Source organism: Lepisosteus platostomus, chromosome 12, assembly GCF_059453375.1.
Source record: "Lepisosteus platostomus isolate fLepPlt1 chromosome 12, fLepPlt1.hap1, whole genome shotgun sequence".
Lineage (NCBI taxonomy): Eukaryota > Metazoa > Chordata > Actinopteri > Semionotiformes > Lepisosteidae > Lepisosteus > Lepisosteus platostomus.
In genome coordinates, this window is record NC_142622.1 from 15,769,299 (window position 1) to 15,785,259 (window position 15,961).

Sequence of the window (15,961 nt, forward strand, 5' to 3'; positions counted from 1 at the left end):
ATGTACTTCCTGGACAACCCCACAGTGCGTCTGGCCGCAGCACAGCAGAGGAGGCAGCTAGAGCGAATAAAACATCCAACTGTCATCAGCCTCTTCACTGGGCCGGAAACAGCTGTGACCAGATACCTCGCCAATCCAGAGGAAGGACAGTAAACTGCGCAGGAGAAATGAGTCCTATTAACTCTTCCCTTGGCTTCTAAGAAATTACCAACCTGTTTCTTTTCAACTACTGTTTTGTTAAGTTAAACTTTTATTTGAAGGCCAATTTACCTTGTGTCTGTTGCACTGCCTTAGTGTGTGAGAAATGAAACGAGCATTGATTTACTCCTCTAGCTTCTGTTCTAAGAAACAGGTTAAGTGTGATGGGCAGAACACACCTGGGTGAAATTGCACATCAAACCATCGAGAAAAGCTATTGTAGTGAAATTGCGTGACATCTTAAGATTTTAGATTTGACCAAAAAAAATCGCACAGCTCACATGAAAACTCTGGATATAGACCAAAGAATAATGCCGGCCAAAGATTTCTGCCTTAGGTGAAGTAATTAAAAGAGTGTAAAAATAATCTGATCCCGAAATTCAGCTAATACATCACATGTGTGCTTCTTCCTCCTAAAGGTCTAGAAAGCTGTATGAAAATATCAAGTATTTATTCTCCCTTTACCATTATGTCATTGCCTGGTTTTGTCATGGTAAATCCATCTAAGTGTCCCAACAGATGTCATCTTATTTGGGTTTTTTAGAAAGTGGTGTCTGATTTCTCTCTATAGATGTAAGATGAGCAGCCCTTAAGAACCACTGTTTGTCCTTCACTTACCAACAGTCCCACGACTCTAATGGAGACAATTCTCCTTCACTCATTTCAGAAAGTTACATGGAATGACGTGTAATGGATGGCGGGTCCATCCTTGTCTTTTAGAACTGGCAAGAAAATGCAATCTGAACAATCTAAAATACATTTTTCTTTGTTTCTCCATCTCAAAAGGATACTCTTACATCTTCAGACAGCTGTGACACCTCCATGTCAGTCAAATTTATTAAAGTGTTTTTTTTTCTGTCTGCAGTCGTTGCAGAACTACCAACATGCTTTTCAGATTCTTAGCATTGTTTTACAGATAACTGTGGACTCTGGAAACAATAGATTTCAAAACTTTATGCACCTTCTCTTCTTACCACAGTTATGCTGTAAGGGCAGAGAAACAACTAGTTTAATAATCAGCTTCACAGATCTCAGGCGCCTTTCTGTCAGAATGGTAATGACACAAGTCTGTGATGGTTATTGTTTGAGTGTGGCAACCAAGCATTTAAGAATCACGCCCTATGAACTGAAAAATTCCATCCAGACACTTTTAAATAGAAACAATAAAAAGCTTGAATCCAAACAGGTGAGAGGTGAATGCTGTCTGTTGGAATATAGTGGTAGAGATTACATTTGAGTGAGAAAAGATGTCCACATACTCTAGAGCACAGCATGTAATGACAGGATAATGAGAACTGGATGTTTCAAAGTCATTAAACGGAGAAAGGTCATTTCAATAGCGTTATGCAGCATAGCTGCTTCTCCTGCACCTCAGTGTTATAAAACACAACAAGGAGAAAAGTTACAGTATAAACAACTTCCACCACACATTAGAAATACAAGATCACATATCTCTTTTTCTCTTTCTATGCGTGTATAAATGTAAACATTACACTTAAGCCGGCATAATTTAAAGTTTCCAACAGAACGTTAAAGGACACATTATTAAACTGTGATGAAGTATCAATTATTGAAAGGAACATATCCATTGAGAAAGCTTCATTATGTAAATGTTCCATTAAGGAAATCTCTAAATACAGACCTTTACTGTTAAAAATTATCTCTGATGAAATCTTAAATATAATAGATGATGTAAAGAATGACACAAAAGCCCCCATTATTAGACAGAATAAGCTTAAAGACTAAAAGGCTTCAGTTTGAACAATATATACACATCCACCTTGTTTAAATGCATCTCCATTGAAGTTGAAAAGTCACAAGTCACAACTGGCAACGGCCAGTTTGGAAAGTGGAAATTCAAGGGTTAATATACAGTACCAGCTTCACAATGAGACACTAGTCCTCTGCGTCAGTAGCTTACAGCCAGCGCTTACAGGGTTAAACCACATGTTCCTAAGGAGAGAGAGGGAGCGAGAGACTTGAGGCAGGGCAAGAGAAAGGCAGGCAGAGCAGACGGAGAGCGAAGACATCTCCACAACAACGAGTCCTTACCGACTGACTTTGTCAGCCAGTAAAGGTCAGTGCCTTTTCGGCTTGACGTTGTTCTTGTTTAGAGCTGGGGAACTTACCTTCACTGTCCTGCCTCTTGCGCTTTCTCCAGTGCCAAACAACAACCAATGTGACAATGTGGCCCAAAACCACCAGAGTCGGGAACACGTTTCCGGGGGGATTCGCCGGCATCAGGAGCGAGACCAGGTGGGAAGCGAGAACCGCTGACAGGTGGGAGGGGATGGGGGGGACTGGTCTTAAAAAAAAAAAAGCCTGAGGTGGACTAGACTTGCTCTCACTTGCAGAAGTAAAGACGGAGAGCCTGCGCCCGAGATCCCCCCCCTTGGTGGTTTACTCTCGGGCGGAGTCCCCTCCCCTGCCGTTCTCTTTTTGTGAAGGTCTCAGCCCTTCTCTCGCTCTCGATCTGCACTGCAGATACTCCTCCCGTGTTTTCCCGCTGCACGTTACGGGCAAGTCCTTCCTCTATTCACTGCTCCCGTGCTTTTACATTTACACTTCCATCTGTTTTTACAGAAGCCGGCTGCAGTACTGCAGCCCTGCAGTTTAGTTAATAATATATGAGACTCAGCCAGTGGCTCTGTGCCAGGATGTGGAATAAGAGTAAGCGCTAAAAAACGGTTTTCCACATTTGTCACTTTTACCTCCTTTACTTTTCTCACTCTTAAAACAGAATCTATCCTAACATGTTTCTTCTTGTTTATTTAAGTACCAACTGGCTTCTTGTACCCTTGTACTTGTTTTTGTCTGCTTTTGATTCCCAAAAACTTTTTTTTGTTGTTGTTTCTTCTAATGGTTTCCTCATGTAGAAGGTCCCTGCTTATTTCTCTTGCTTTCCTGAGGATATTTCCACCAAAAAGTTAGCTTAAGGCAGTTCTGTTTTTTTTTTAAAGAAACATGTTCCCTTCCTATCAGCCAGGATAATATTTCACCCGTCACCAGTAAGCTCATCTCTAAATAGAACCAGCTGTGGTTTTCCTCGTGCCTGGATGAGACAAAGCACATTGAAAAAGGCAGCCAGTTCTTCAGGACAATCCTGTCCTTGAAGAGGCTTTAAAAATAGTATTGCGACAAGGAGTTCCCTCAAAACAAATACCTCTGCCTCCCCAGAAGAAAGAAAATTAGTGTCTTGGAGCAATGCTTTAAAAAAATAAAAGGAGACCTTTTTTAAACACTGAAGTCTTGTTTTGTTTTTTTACATCACATCTTACTGTACGTTATACCTTACGGGTCTGTTTTAAACAGATGTGAGGATCAATGTATCACCCAGGGCTTCTTAATTTTTTCAATTGCACCCTTTCCTTGTGTTGCCTTTACTTCTAATGTGCCTAAGATGAATGCTTTACTTACAAATCAATAAAACCCCCTGTTATAGAAGAAACAGACCAGCCCTTATCACTAAGCAAATATCAACTACTTTTAAGTTCAAACACCCTTAAGCAAATGCAGGAAAGCTACAGAAGCCAGCCACAGGACAACTTCAAAGCTGACCTATCTAGGAGAGACAGGCGAAAGCATTTTGCTATTGCTCATGTCCAAAAACTCGTTTAAAGAAATAAGTCCTTCCCTCTTGCCTCTCCATGCAAATGACAGCCAAATGCCACCTACCATGTCAGCTCCGGAGGTTACTGGAGGGAGGGAGACGGTCATGAGCCGTGGCAGTAACAGACAAATAAAGACGACACATTAAACCTCTGCCACAGCGAGGACAGGTTTAAAAATGGAAAAGCATCTGACTTGGACAGTGAAGGTCAGAACACAGGCTGTGTACTTTTCTCCTCTTGAAAATATACCCCATCTCACACATAACCCAGAAACTCACACCTCACACCCCACCGATTCAGGGACCTACCAGGTATGATCTTCATCGGGAGCGCAGGAGGAAGAGGGCAGAGAGGTGGCTGAAACAGAGGAGAGCGGTTTGGTGCGCTCTGCCTGGTATCTCTCCTTTTTTTCAATTTTGACAGCCCATACCTCCTGCTTGGATATGTCAGTGTGTTCCCCTGTGTCCTTACAATTAGCGGTTGTTGGGGATGGGGTGGGGGGGGGTGTTGTATTGGAGTTTGAGATGGATAAAAATATCACGCTGGTCATGCTGTCACAGTTAGAAACTGATGAAACGTATCTGGCGTCGGCATTGCTACCCATTAGGGCTTCTTGTTTTGAAGGTGGAAGGCTATTCTGTCACCCTTTCAGCTTATAAAAAGAGCCTCCAGGTATTTTGAAAGAGAGGTCACAATCTGGTCAAGAATGGGAGACCTTGGAGATTATGTGTAATATAATGAGTGTTATTTACAATTACTTCAAAATACATACTGAATCTCTTCTTTTTTGTTTTGTTTTCACTACACGTAAATCTTGACATACAACAAACTGTAAAACATCACTTTCTTCCTATAGAACTCCTCCATAGTAATATACTGGTAATTCACTGTAGATATGGGTGGAGTGGCAGGTCTGGGTCACAACACTGAGAGCATATAATTAAGTAAGATGTCAACATCCATAAACCAATGATTTTCCTGCTATAATGAATTGCCCATTACAAGCAAGCATGGTTATAATCTGCAAGAAAGGTAAAATGAGATAAATGACAGCAAAATCTGAAGCCAAAATCACAATTTTCAACCAGCACGCAAAACTGTTTGCTCTAAGCACATTAAGGTTAGGCAACTGATTTAATGTCAAAGTTTTTTTTGTCTGAGGAATACCCCGAATCTGTAACAAACTACTGTATTTGGAATTTATAGTGGACTTAACTGCAAAAATAGCTCAGGCGTTATCTGCCCTATTAAAAATTCCTTTGCCTTTAACCCTCACTGCTGCATCCAATGGATATTAAACCCTCACCATTGTTTCTTAGTATCGCTTAAACTACCTCTTCATCCTAGATTTCTAATAAGGAAAGACCACCTACCCTGTGGCAAATCAACACAGAAGCAACAGAGCTTCATCTTGTCCTGCAGAGTTTCCTTCTTTAAAACAAAACTCTCGCGCCGGATGCTTAAACTACCACAACTGAAAGCTGTTGGTTAAGTCAGCACAGCTTAGGAAAAATAGGAAATAAAAGGAAACACATTGGCCCAAGAATTATTCATCAGAGCGCGTTGCACAATGGAAATAACATGGATGGTGCAGTACTTTCGAAAGTGTACCGTAAGATATTCCATACACTTTATTGTATAAACACAAGTAGCCACATTTATTTTAAATGACAAACTGGAGAGACAGCATGGAAAGTATAGTCCGAATTGCTTGACTCCCTTACAAAGAAGCCCCATCTCTTTTGGAGAGCAGCACACAATGCATAAAAGCTACATATATAGTAAGTTTGTGAACTATGAATTTCAAAAACAGACGCACTCAGTCAAGACAGTATTGACAATAACAAGAAACTGAATTCACTTTCACTAGCATTACTATTGCATTTACCCACCTGTAGGTAAGCAGAAAGCAGAGCAGATGATTAGATTTGGTCTTATCATATACTTTGTGTAGAATGCTTTTATGAAATATGCATAATCAACTTTAATTGTATTAAGCGGCTTTTGTTGCTTTTGCAAATTACATAACTAAACCTTCTTTGTTGCCATAACATTTTTAAAAGCTGTAAATAGAGCTTTCTACATACTAGGTATCATTTTTGCATACTTGTCTGTTTGCAGATTACACCAATGAGGACAAACCAATAGCAACAGTTCCTGGAACAGTCGGTAGGGAAAGAGTTTTGAGTAGAATTCTTAATGCTACCCTTGGAATCACCTGTACTGAGAAATGGACAGGACTGTGTTAATATTTTACTTTGAGCGAAAGGCGTCTCCCAAAAAACAAACATCTGGATGGGTGGACCTAGAAGACGTCCAGATTCTATTTCTCAGACCTTGAAACAAATGGCCACGCCCTGTACAACCTCATTTAATCAGCAAGTTTATGTCTATATCTACACTGCAACAAGTGGAATTTTTAAGATGGTGAACACAAGAGCTTTGCTGAATTAACTCCATGCAGATAAAAATATATTGTACAGAGTTGCTTTAAACCAAGAAGTTCTGGCAGAAAACCAACTACATGCAGCCAAAACACAAAGCATAAAATGGAGCAGTCTGGTAACTTGACCATTGTTCAAAACCTAAAGTAATCGGTATGTACTTCACAGCCTCAGCGTGAGGGAAAAGGGAAATTTCAGTTTTTTCTAAGCAGTTTACTTTAATAACACAGGACCTTTACAATGCTTGTTTACCAAATGAATGTGTACTGAGCACATATTAGACTTTGCTTGACTATTAATTTCTATTTTCACTTAAATACAATGTAGAATATAATGTTTTATTTTTTCAGACTTTTCAGTGCTTGGAATAAATCAAGCAAGACTCAATGAAAACAGCAGTTCTTACATGTTACATAGTAAAGCAAATAACATTTCAAAGTCATTCTTCCTGAAATGGACAAAGTACAATCTGTTGCTGGCACAGACCCCAGAAAGTATAATATATCTTCCCATCATAAACACTGCCGGTTTAGACAGCTGTTTATTTCCCTCTTAAACGTCATTTGCTAAGTCCTATGCCATTTTTTTTTGACAAGACAGTGTACAGTAGGTTTCTTATCAATAAGCAGTTAAGAGAACACCACTTTGTAGTATCAGTCCAGATATACAGGTAAATAAAATCAACGACTTGTATAAAAAGATTCTTTGGCATTCTTGTACATATATGACAGAAAAGGACATTAGCAAAGAACAGTCAATTTTCTAAGGATGCTGTCTGTGAACAGATTTGTAATGTCTAAAATGATACCATAGGAAAACACTTCTAAATTCTACCCAAATCCCCCAAAATATTATTTAAAAAAACAGTATCTTGATTTGTTTTTATTTTTTGGTATGATAGTCTACCAAAGTCTACCAGTCTACTCTAATGTATGAGCACAGAAAACTAATGAGTGGAGCCTAAGGTAGTTTCGAAGTTATAAAGAAACATAAGATGGGGTTTCACCATTCATCATAACCAAAACCTTTGTTCTTCATGACTGCCCATCATAAACTAATTTACTATCTTTACGTTTACGCTTAATTATCACATTTTGATAATAAATACATTCATCATATTAGATATTTTAAAATGTAAATAGAAAAACTACATTTTATTCTTGTCTCAAATTATTTCTCCATTTATGTGCTGAAAGTAAGGATAAACTGAAATTGTCAAATGCCAAATTCGAGTTGATTTCACGCATTATATGTTGAGCACCACAAATTCAATCAATAGCATACAGTACAGTTACTTAAACACAAACAGACTCATAGCATGGCCTTAAATATTAAATGCATTTGTCCCCTTACTCCTTAATACGATGGGATGTGGCAGTTAACACATGTCACAAGATGACCACTGTTCTCCCCGTGTTCAATAAAGTAAATATATGGACACTTTCCTAGTGCTACATAGATGTGCATGAAGATCACTTTTCTTTAGAAACAGAGTGCATTCATCTGTATGCATGATCTTATAAATGTATTAAATGCAAGTGCGTTTGTGCTTTGCAACTGCAGATGAATGCACATCTTTTCTGAAATACATGCCAGGCTATTAATGGAGCTACATTGCACTGCGTGTCAGAAATTATACTGCACACACTTCAGCAAGGTTTCAGCTTTCATTTGGAGAAGTCTGGAAAAGCACACCAGAGTCTGCCTTTTATAGATATGGTGATCTAACAACAGAGAATATGCTGACAGGGAAGAGAAGAAGCTATCGGGTTGTCTCAAAGTCGGGCTGTTTTATGTATTAAAGTCCCAAATATGATATAACACATTAGCTTTTGATACATAAATGCTATGGAGACATCAGATAAAAAGATCAGAATCTGATATGGTTGTCAGCATATATTAATGCGTAAAAGAACTGTAATTATGCTTATGTTTTATCTTCAAAAGAGACTTATCACTCTAATTATCCTATGTTTTTATATTACATATATAGATTTTGAATATGGTTTTAAGGCATCATTTTCATGAATTCATTATATTGAGTATCAATATAATATCACACTGTGATAAATTCAATTGACTCTAACCTTTGCATGAGCACTAAATTCATTAGAGTTGACTGAACACAGGTTCAGTGAGGTGATGCAACCTGCTGACTTTCAAGCCTTGTGCAAATTGAGAAAGAATAAGTGAAAGGAACCAAGGCGCACAACTTATCACGAAAACAACCTCTGAACTAAGTCGCTCACCTGGGGTGTTCACAGACACTATTTCTTGACCTGACAAGAGGTTACAGCCAAGTGTAGTCAGTCAATGACAGACCACAATCAGGGAGACCATGAACCTCAACAAAAGTGATCAGGAGGTCCAGGTCTGTCCATGAGGGTCCACTTGCTACAGAACTCCACTTGTAGTGAATAAGTGGCAGAATGACTGTAGGTATGAGGCGGTGCGATGGCTCTGCGGCTAAGGATCTGCGCCTGTGGCTGGAAGGTTGCTGGTTTGTATCCCGTGGCCGGCAGAGGAATCCTACTCCGTTGGACCCTTAACCCTTAACCCCAACTGCTCCAGGGGCACCATATAAATGGCTGACCCTGCGCTCTGATACCAAGCTTCTCTCCCTGTCTGTGTGTCTCATGGAGAGCAAGTTGGGGTATGCGAAAAGACAAATTCTTAATACAAGAAATTGTACAGTATACGGCTAATAAAGTGATCTTAATCGATCCCACACTGATCATGTGCTGGGGCATGACTTGTTCTCCTTGCTGTGGGTTCATGCTGACATGGCAACATGCCATGTGTGCATGTCTGTGTCTGCCCTGCGATGGACTAGCATCCCGTCCAGGACCTACCCTGCTGGATAGCTTCCCCATGACCCTGTACTGGATAAAGTAGTGATGGATGGATATTTGCTGGCTAGATAAGCTCAGTATACCTACTTCAAAAATATTTGTCTTCTACCCAATAGCTTTGTGAACATGTAGCAGTGGCAGAATATTATTAGTTTACCAATATGTATTCCTCAGGTGAGGAATTCAGATATGAGTCAAGGTTTTGAACGGGCAGTTGTAGTATCAGCAATAGTTGTACTGTGGAATTAAACATCAATCGTAAATGTAAATGAGCACTGCTTTGTGAATTGGCAGTGCCAATTATTTTTACTTTATCCCTTATTATTGATAATTACTACCCATCGAGAGACCTGCATCCTTCTGTCATCAGAAAGCTGTTTTATCCAGTTGAGGGTCAACCTGGAACCTATCCCACGAGGATAGGGCACAAGCTGGGACTACACGCTGGGCAGGATGCAAGTCCATTTCAAACACACGCAAGCAAACAGGGACAATGCTGAAACACCAATAAACAGGAGAACCTGGATACAACCCACATCAACACAGGGAGAACATGCAAACTCCATACAGATGGCACCTCAGGCAGTACTCCAGCTCAGGACCCAAGACTGAAAGGCAGCAGCTCTCAGAAGGTGATAGTAAAGCTTTACTAGGACACACTGTTGGTCGGAGTAGTATAAATCACTTTGACTAGAATTGTTTGGCCCTTTATCACCAAAACACTGCTGAATGGAATGCAGTGCAAGGACTTATTGTTTATTTTAGTGATAAACAAAAAAGAAAGAAAAACTCTGCTCGAGAATGTTAGAAAAGCCAAGATTCTTGCACATCAGATGATTACATTTTAAATTGCTACTCCTCTACAACCCAGCCCAGTATAATGAGATTATATGTACTGAACTAACCACGCAAGTATTCGCAATATCATTGCAATGTGAAGTCTTTCACTGACGGAGAGGAGATTGTTTTCAGTGCCACCCACCAAGTTAACTGCGAAGCTGAGATAAAACAGCTGTTAGTACTGTGTGTCCAACTCTTCAGTATATTAGACTGTTTCTATTGCTACTGCATCATTACTTATATTGATTAAAAGTACAGTATGCAGGCGTGGAAAAGTGCGTTTCATAGTTGTAAATTACTAAACTCTGCGAGTCCAGTTAGTGTTAAAATAGTTTTTATTTTTCCCCCGTTTTAAATGTAAAAATAACAGTCAATTTAATAAATTCTGAAGTATCTGACCACGTGAAGCGCAGCTTAATCAGCGTACAAATGGCTTCGGTACTGAGAAAGACATTTCCAGTGATCGCCTACATAACTTGAATAATCACAGAGGTAGAAATCGTTTTTCACTTTCACCATGAAATGTATAGTAAATAATTTCAATTTGATCCGATTTTGTTTTGGTCAGCAAAACGAGACAATCACTGCTATGAAAATGTTGCCTGACTCGTTAAAACACACCCCTAATCAAAACGAATCTGACTGGACCGCCCTCGAAGGGTTAGAAAAAGAAAGACCACAAATTTCGAGCATTTCCTACCTTGGCCCTGTTGAATCAAATCTTCCATGAAAGATCTACCATCATCATTCTCCATTTCTTTTTTCAATTCTTTTTTGTACAGGCACCTTCACTGTCAGTCCAAAGACCACAAAAGAAGTTATGGGACAAGCGCAAGGAAAGTTTCCCTCTGCAGCTCCTCAGACCTGTACTGTTATGTTACTGCTGCAGTGTCCATACGAAACAGGGGTGTGGAAGCACAGTTTGGGGTGGCAGGTTAAAGCTTGTTCACCTACCTAACAGACACGTCGAGTCAAACCCTATCCTAGCGGCAATGTTTTAAGGAAAGGAAATGTGTGAAACTGATTGGAGCCAGGCTCTTGCTCAGTCTCAGCCCAACATACACAGAAGCCGTGCTGGGTGTAGCGTGGGCCAGGGGAAATCTACCCGCCCCCCTAAGTATTTCTTCAGCATTAGTAAGCGCTATTCCTTTAAAAACAATCCACTGTTAATTGGAGGAACAAAACAACTGTTGCCAATCAGACACGGTTTCCTGATTCATTCCTGTGCCAGGAAAAAGGAAACGCTACTTACTGCTCTAGGCCTCCACGGTCACATGTACATCCCGGCATATTTATAATTAGAATCTGTCAGTCTCCAAAGAACCGTCACCCAAAACAAGAAAGTTTTAATTACAGCAGATTCTGAAGTACGTCTAGTGACCATATATAGATATTTTTTGTGCAACTGAGAAGGTAATCCAGTTTACCGAACTGATCATTAGTTTTCACGCATAGTTACTTTTAAAAATGATTTACACTTATTTTTTAAATCACTGTCGCGCGTAGAATTGATTGAATATACGAGTTTAAAACCCTTGATGAAAATAAGGACCATGTTGCAATTCTTATTCATAACTGTCACTTTCGATATATTTTACTAAGGGATGAGACATCGGGTGTTGGATTATATGATGTTACAGTTAAAAGAGCAATGTTTGCTGTTATAACCAACAAAAACGTTGCCAATGACTGTAAACTTTGGGCAGTTTAATTACTATCCCAGTCACTCAGGTACATCTTATATACTGTAACTGCAATACGTGGGTAAAACTACAGTTCAAAAGTGTGTAAACGTGATGTTTTTAAGACTATATTAAGATGTCTACTATATTCCTAGGCAGTAGTACAATGTTCCCACTTTAGAAAATGGAGCACGAGTTCCTTCAGTCCGGTCTGAGTAACAATAAAGCGATGTTCATAAAAATGCAACATTTACAGTGCGCTACAAACCCTAACTTCACATACAGTATACATTATACAGTATATTGAGTATTCTCAGAACCCCGGACTTTTTTAAAACTCTAGTGGGTTTCCTGTTTTCCCATTTAAGTCAATGAATAGTAAATCCTATAAAAAAAACCTAATCTGGTATTATATGTTGTTTTTTCTCCTTGAGTTTCTCTTATATTGTTGTTTCTGCACTCATATGTCGCCCATATATGCGGCGTACTGTACTGTACACGAAAAACAAAAAATAAAAAGATACAAATAATAATCGAATCACATGAAGGAGTGCTTGTAAAAGAATAACTGAGTTGACGGTCAATAGTATCTTTTTATTTGAAACGATTTTTTTTTACATTTGTTAACACATGTGAGTTAAGCTGTTGTTGCCCTCATGGGCTTTTCGTCGGCTGCGGAACCAGAGATCAATGAGCCGCAATAGCCTAATACGGTCTCAAGGGGGTATTAGAAGGTTAAATTGCACAGCAGGCGGCAGTATTGAGTTCGTGTGGGGTGACAGTACAAGAAGGCGAAGACATTGATTTGATCAATGTCAAGCAATGAAACGGAGGTCTAATAGTAGTTTGACGACTAGCGGCCATCGCCAAGTTTCCTGATCTGTGTCAATTAAGTCAATTATCCCTAATAGAAACGTTGTAGACATTTTGTAGTCCTTAATTTTCTACTGTTGCTTTTCTGTATCAAACTCCATCATGAGTGTCATCCCCTGCTCATATTCTCCTTCCCTTTCTAAATATGGTAATAGAGTATTATTCTGTTGCGCTACTGAAATACATAAAAAACGTCCATTTTACATTCACGCTAATTTGTTTAAATTACAGAGAGCCAGAATCAGGAATCAAGAAACCAAGTGTGATAGATTTAAAAGTATCAAGTCTCTATTAATGAAACATGAAGTGGGAGTTTATTGCATAGTTATCCGTCACAAAATCCCAAAACACAAAAAAACTACTTATTATGTTACATATCAGTATCATTCTAGACCGTATGAACATAGAAAAATATTCTCTATATATTACAATGTTTTCTTTTGTCATTATAAATCCGTAATCGATTGAATTTCTGGTTATGTTTTTTACATAAATTGGACCTCAATAGGTTCACATGTGGTAATAATTTTTTCTATCACCTCAACATAAGTTCCAGTGGTGATATCTCTATTAAAGTAAGCATGGGCTATCAGTGTCCACAAATCCAGCTGGTTTTATTAAGAAAGCTCCTTTTTAAAGGTATAAATAAAAGCATACAGTAACCAAATCTTGCGTTCGTATGGCAAATGAGAGGCGTGTTATAGAAACATTAAGAAGTACAGTGGAGGCGTATGCTTTCATTAGGGCCAGACCCTTTCATAAACATGCAGTGCAACTCATGTTTTAAGTCATTACAGAACCTGTAATTAAGGTGAACAAGAGTGTAGCCAAAGTCTTTATATACAAAAAGGTCGGTGTGTGCCAGTACGTCCAAGTTCTCTGGACACAAAAGAAAGAAGAAATAGTAGACTGCTATTAGCTTTTGATTTTCAGCAAAGGACACCAAATGTGTTGAGAGAAAAATGAAAATGTTCACTATCTCTATTCTGCAGATGTTCTGTGCATACATCTGAGATCCATCCAGATTGGGGATAAGAACCATCGCCTCTTTATACGACTAACAAGCGAGGAAGGCCAGAAGCTGTAAGACAGTCCACATCCATGCAAATGTCTCCTACTCTCAAGGCCCATGTGACCTTCTCCAGCAGGAAAAGAAGTGGAAAAAAAAGAACATGCAGTCATGGCCAAAGAATTGAGTCTCGCAGCACATGAGAGTTGGCTCCGGCGCTGAGAAGAAACGATGAAGAAATTGAAACCATTGGGAAGCCGAAGTGGGGGGTTCTCGGTCGCAAAGCACGTGACGAGCTCAGCTCCACGTGGCACGAAGGCACCGGCCAGCTGTTCCTGCTTCAAACGACTGGAAACCACAAGACTTTCTTCCCTCACCGAGCACGATCTCTTCGAGTTCCAAATTAACGCCACAAGCCGGCATTACCCAGCGTAGCTTTTCAAAGAGTAACATTTGCTACGCTGTGGCGGGGCGCTCCGGAGAAGTTTTAACTGTGCTCCGTAATTCCCTTTTCCAGAGGGAGGGGGTGCTATGCAGGGGATATAACACTTTTCAATTAGCTCGTGTAATTCTGCCCAGAAATGCAACCGTGCATTATTAAATCAACTGTCCTTGCTAATATATGCATATTTGACCAGTGCACATCTCTTTCTATTCACATGTAAAATAAACATTTGTGGAGGAGTAGGTAACAGCTGTCTTGTACAAAGTCAATATTAGTTGTGTGTGCTGACACAAATGAACCATTCTGGATTATATTATGCGTCTGAGCTGTTAACCTAGAGACTCATAACCCACAGGTAAGGTGTGAACTAAATGTGCAAGTGCATGCATGACAGTGGAATTAGATTAATTACACTGAAGGAAATTACAGTGTGGGAAAGCTGGCCAGTGATGTACTCCTAGTGCACGCCACTCCCCCAGTGGGAGCCAGGCTCCAACTCTTACAATAATCCTCTGATTTGCATCTGTCAGTGGGAATTCCTTATCTCCTATAAAATCGACCAACATCTCAAAACAGAAAGAGGTCTGTCTGTTGATAATATACGACCGTTTCTTCTGTCACCCTTACAGCAGCCCACCTATAAAGCCAACATGCACAAATACATGTTGCACAAACTTGCACAAATATACCCTCCAGCTGTTAACACCAGAAACTGTAACAAAGTGCCCACAGGGGCAAGGTGAAGAACAAGGGCTATTGTGGAGTATCTGCTTTATAGGAGGGGCAGAATACACAACTCAGTTGCAAGATTAAAGATCACAACCGCTGTTTCTCCACTATCAAAACCCTATCACAACAAAAACAGAAACCATTGTAGTTCTAGAATTTAGCATCATGAATACATATTTTGCATTATAGTACATTACTTTTCATATTTGGCTAGCCGAACCTATTTTCACCCTTTGTGAGAAGAGAATGTAAAAAAAAAGTAGTTCTTATCCACTAAAGCCCAGGGCCTGGAAAGGATATATGATACCAAAATGTGATCCGACTTTTCAGTTGCTTAGTAACTATTGTCTTGTCAAAGTATTTATCCATTATGGGATGCGATGACCATGCTTTTCTCCCTCCATCGAAACAGAGCCATGTTCTTACTCCTTTCCCTGCATGGCTGCTTATTTGTTTATTCTGCTTTGCATCAGACACCAGAATAATCGGTGTGTCAGAATTGTTCTTGTGTGTGTGTCTGTGCACAAAGTACAATGGATGGGTGTCCCATCCAGGGCGTAGTCCCACCATCCTGCCCTGTGCCTTATGCTCCTGGGCTGGGCACCATGCTGCCATGATCTGTACTGGAATAAACAGTTTTCTGATAATATATGAATGCATGGACCTAGTTTTCCAACAGCCTCTGCCTTTATTTGTCATGAGAGTTTGTTGGTTACTATGTAGAGTGGCTACAATATGCATTTCATTGTACAGTACATGTTCGGTACTGTACAGTATGAATGTGCACAACTAAAAGGTAACTGAATTAGTTTTCTTGAAGAATGCCTTATAATGAACACAAATCAACTACAGGTGATTTTGAAAAGCAAGCTAGGGTTCATTGTGACTTACTGACAATATTTTCCAGAAAATCAAAGAAGTTCCAGCTATTTGAAATTGAGCATGGAGAGGGAGGTAAAGATGAAAGAGGCATTTCGTATTGGCAGCTCCTTATCTGCAATATGACTCATTAAAACAAGTAGTCGGAGAGCACAAAAAGCCTTTTTTAACTGACCTCAATAAAGGAAATCAGAAACCACCGAACAGAGCCAAGCACAAGGCTTCCTGCGCCGAACACAAGTTACATAAAGCCCAGCACAGTCGACCATTCATTCCTTCATTCAATCATCCATTTTTTTTGCACTTGCCATTTCAAAAAGAACGCCTTCGTAAATATTTGCCACAGACATAAATTACTCAAAGCCTGTATCACTGCTGGCAAGAATCAGGGGTCAGAAA

The 15,961-nt window shown here is 39.7% G+C and overlaps 1 protein-coding gene and 1 long non-coding RNA gene across 24 annotated transcripts in view; one reads left to right on the forward strand and one right to left on the reverse strand.

Annotated features, from left to right (window-relative positions):
• LOC148651155 (plectin-like) overlaps positions 1 to 15,961 on the reverse strand; it is a 190,351-nt gene that overhangs the window by 84,759 nt on the left and 89,631 nt on the right. For 2 of the 19 annotated variants that reach the window (XM_088601089.1, XM_088601085.1), the window contains exon 1: positions 10,646 to 10,928. The exons of 11 other annotated variants lie outside the window; for them this stretch is intronic. In XM_088601089.1, coding sequence (XP_088457215.1) covers positions 10,646 to 10,700 — 55 coding nt within the window. In that variant the 5' untranslated portion in view covers positions 10,701 to 10,928. Of the gene's footprint in view, positions 1 to 2,327; positions 2,462 to 4,117; positions 4,268 to 5,182; positions 5,235 to 10,645; positions 10,929 to 15,961 lie in introns of those variants that run through there. 6 more of the 19 variants (XM_088601093.1, XM_088601090.1, XM_088601096.1 and 3 more) reach the window with 3 other exon arrangements.
• On the forward strand, positions 2,156 to 15,320 carry LOC148651156 (uncharacterized). Of its 5 annotated transcripts, XR_015925678.1 has the most exons (4): positions 2,156 to 2,275; positions 2,360 to 2,478; positions 5,931 to 5,978; positions 13,493 to 15,320. It is a non-coding gene; the product is annotated as an uncharacterized LOC148651156 (long non-coding RNA). The 5 variants fall into 5 exon arrangements; XR_015925677.1 differs by lacking the exon at positions 5,931 to 5,978; XR_015925679.1 differs by lacking the exon at positions 5,931 to 5,978 and having other exon boundaries at positions 2,360 to 2,454.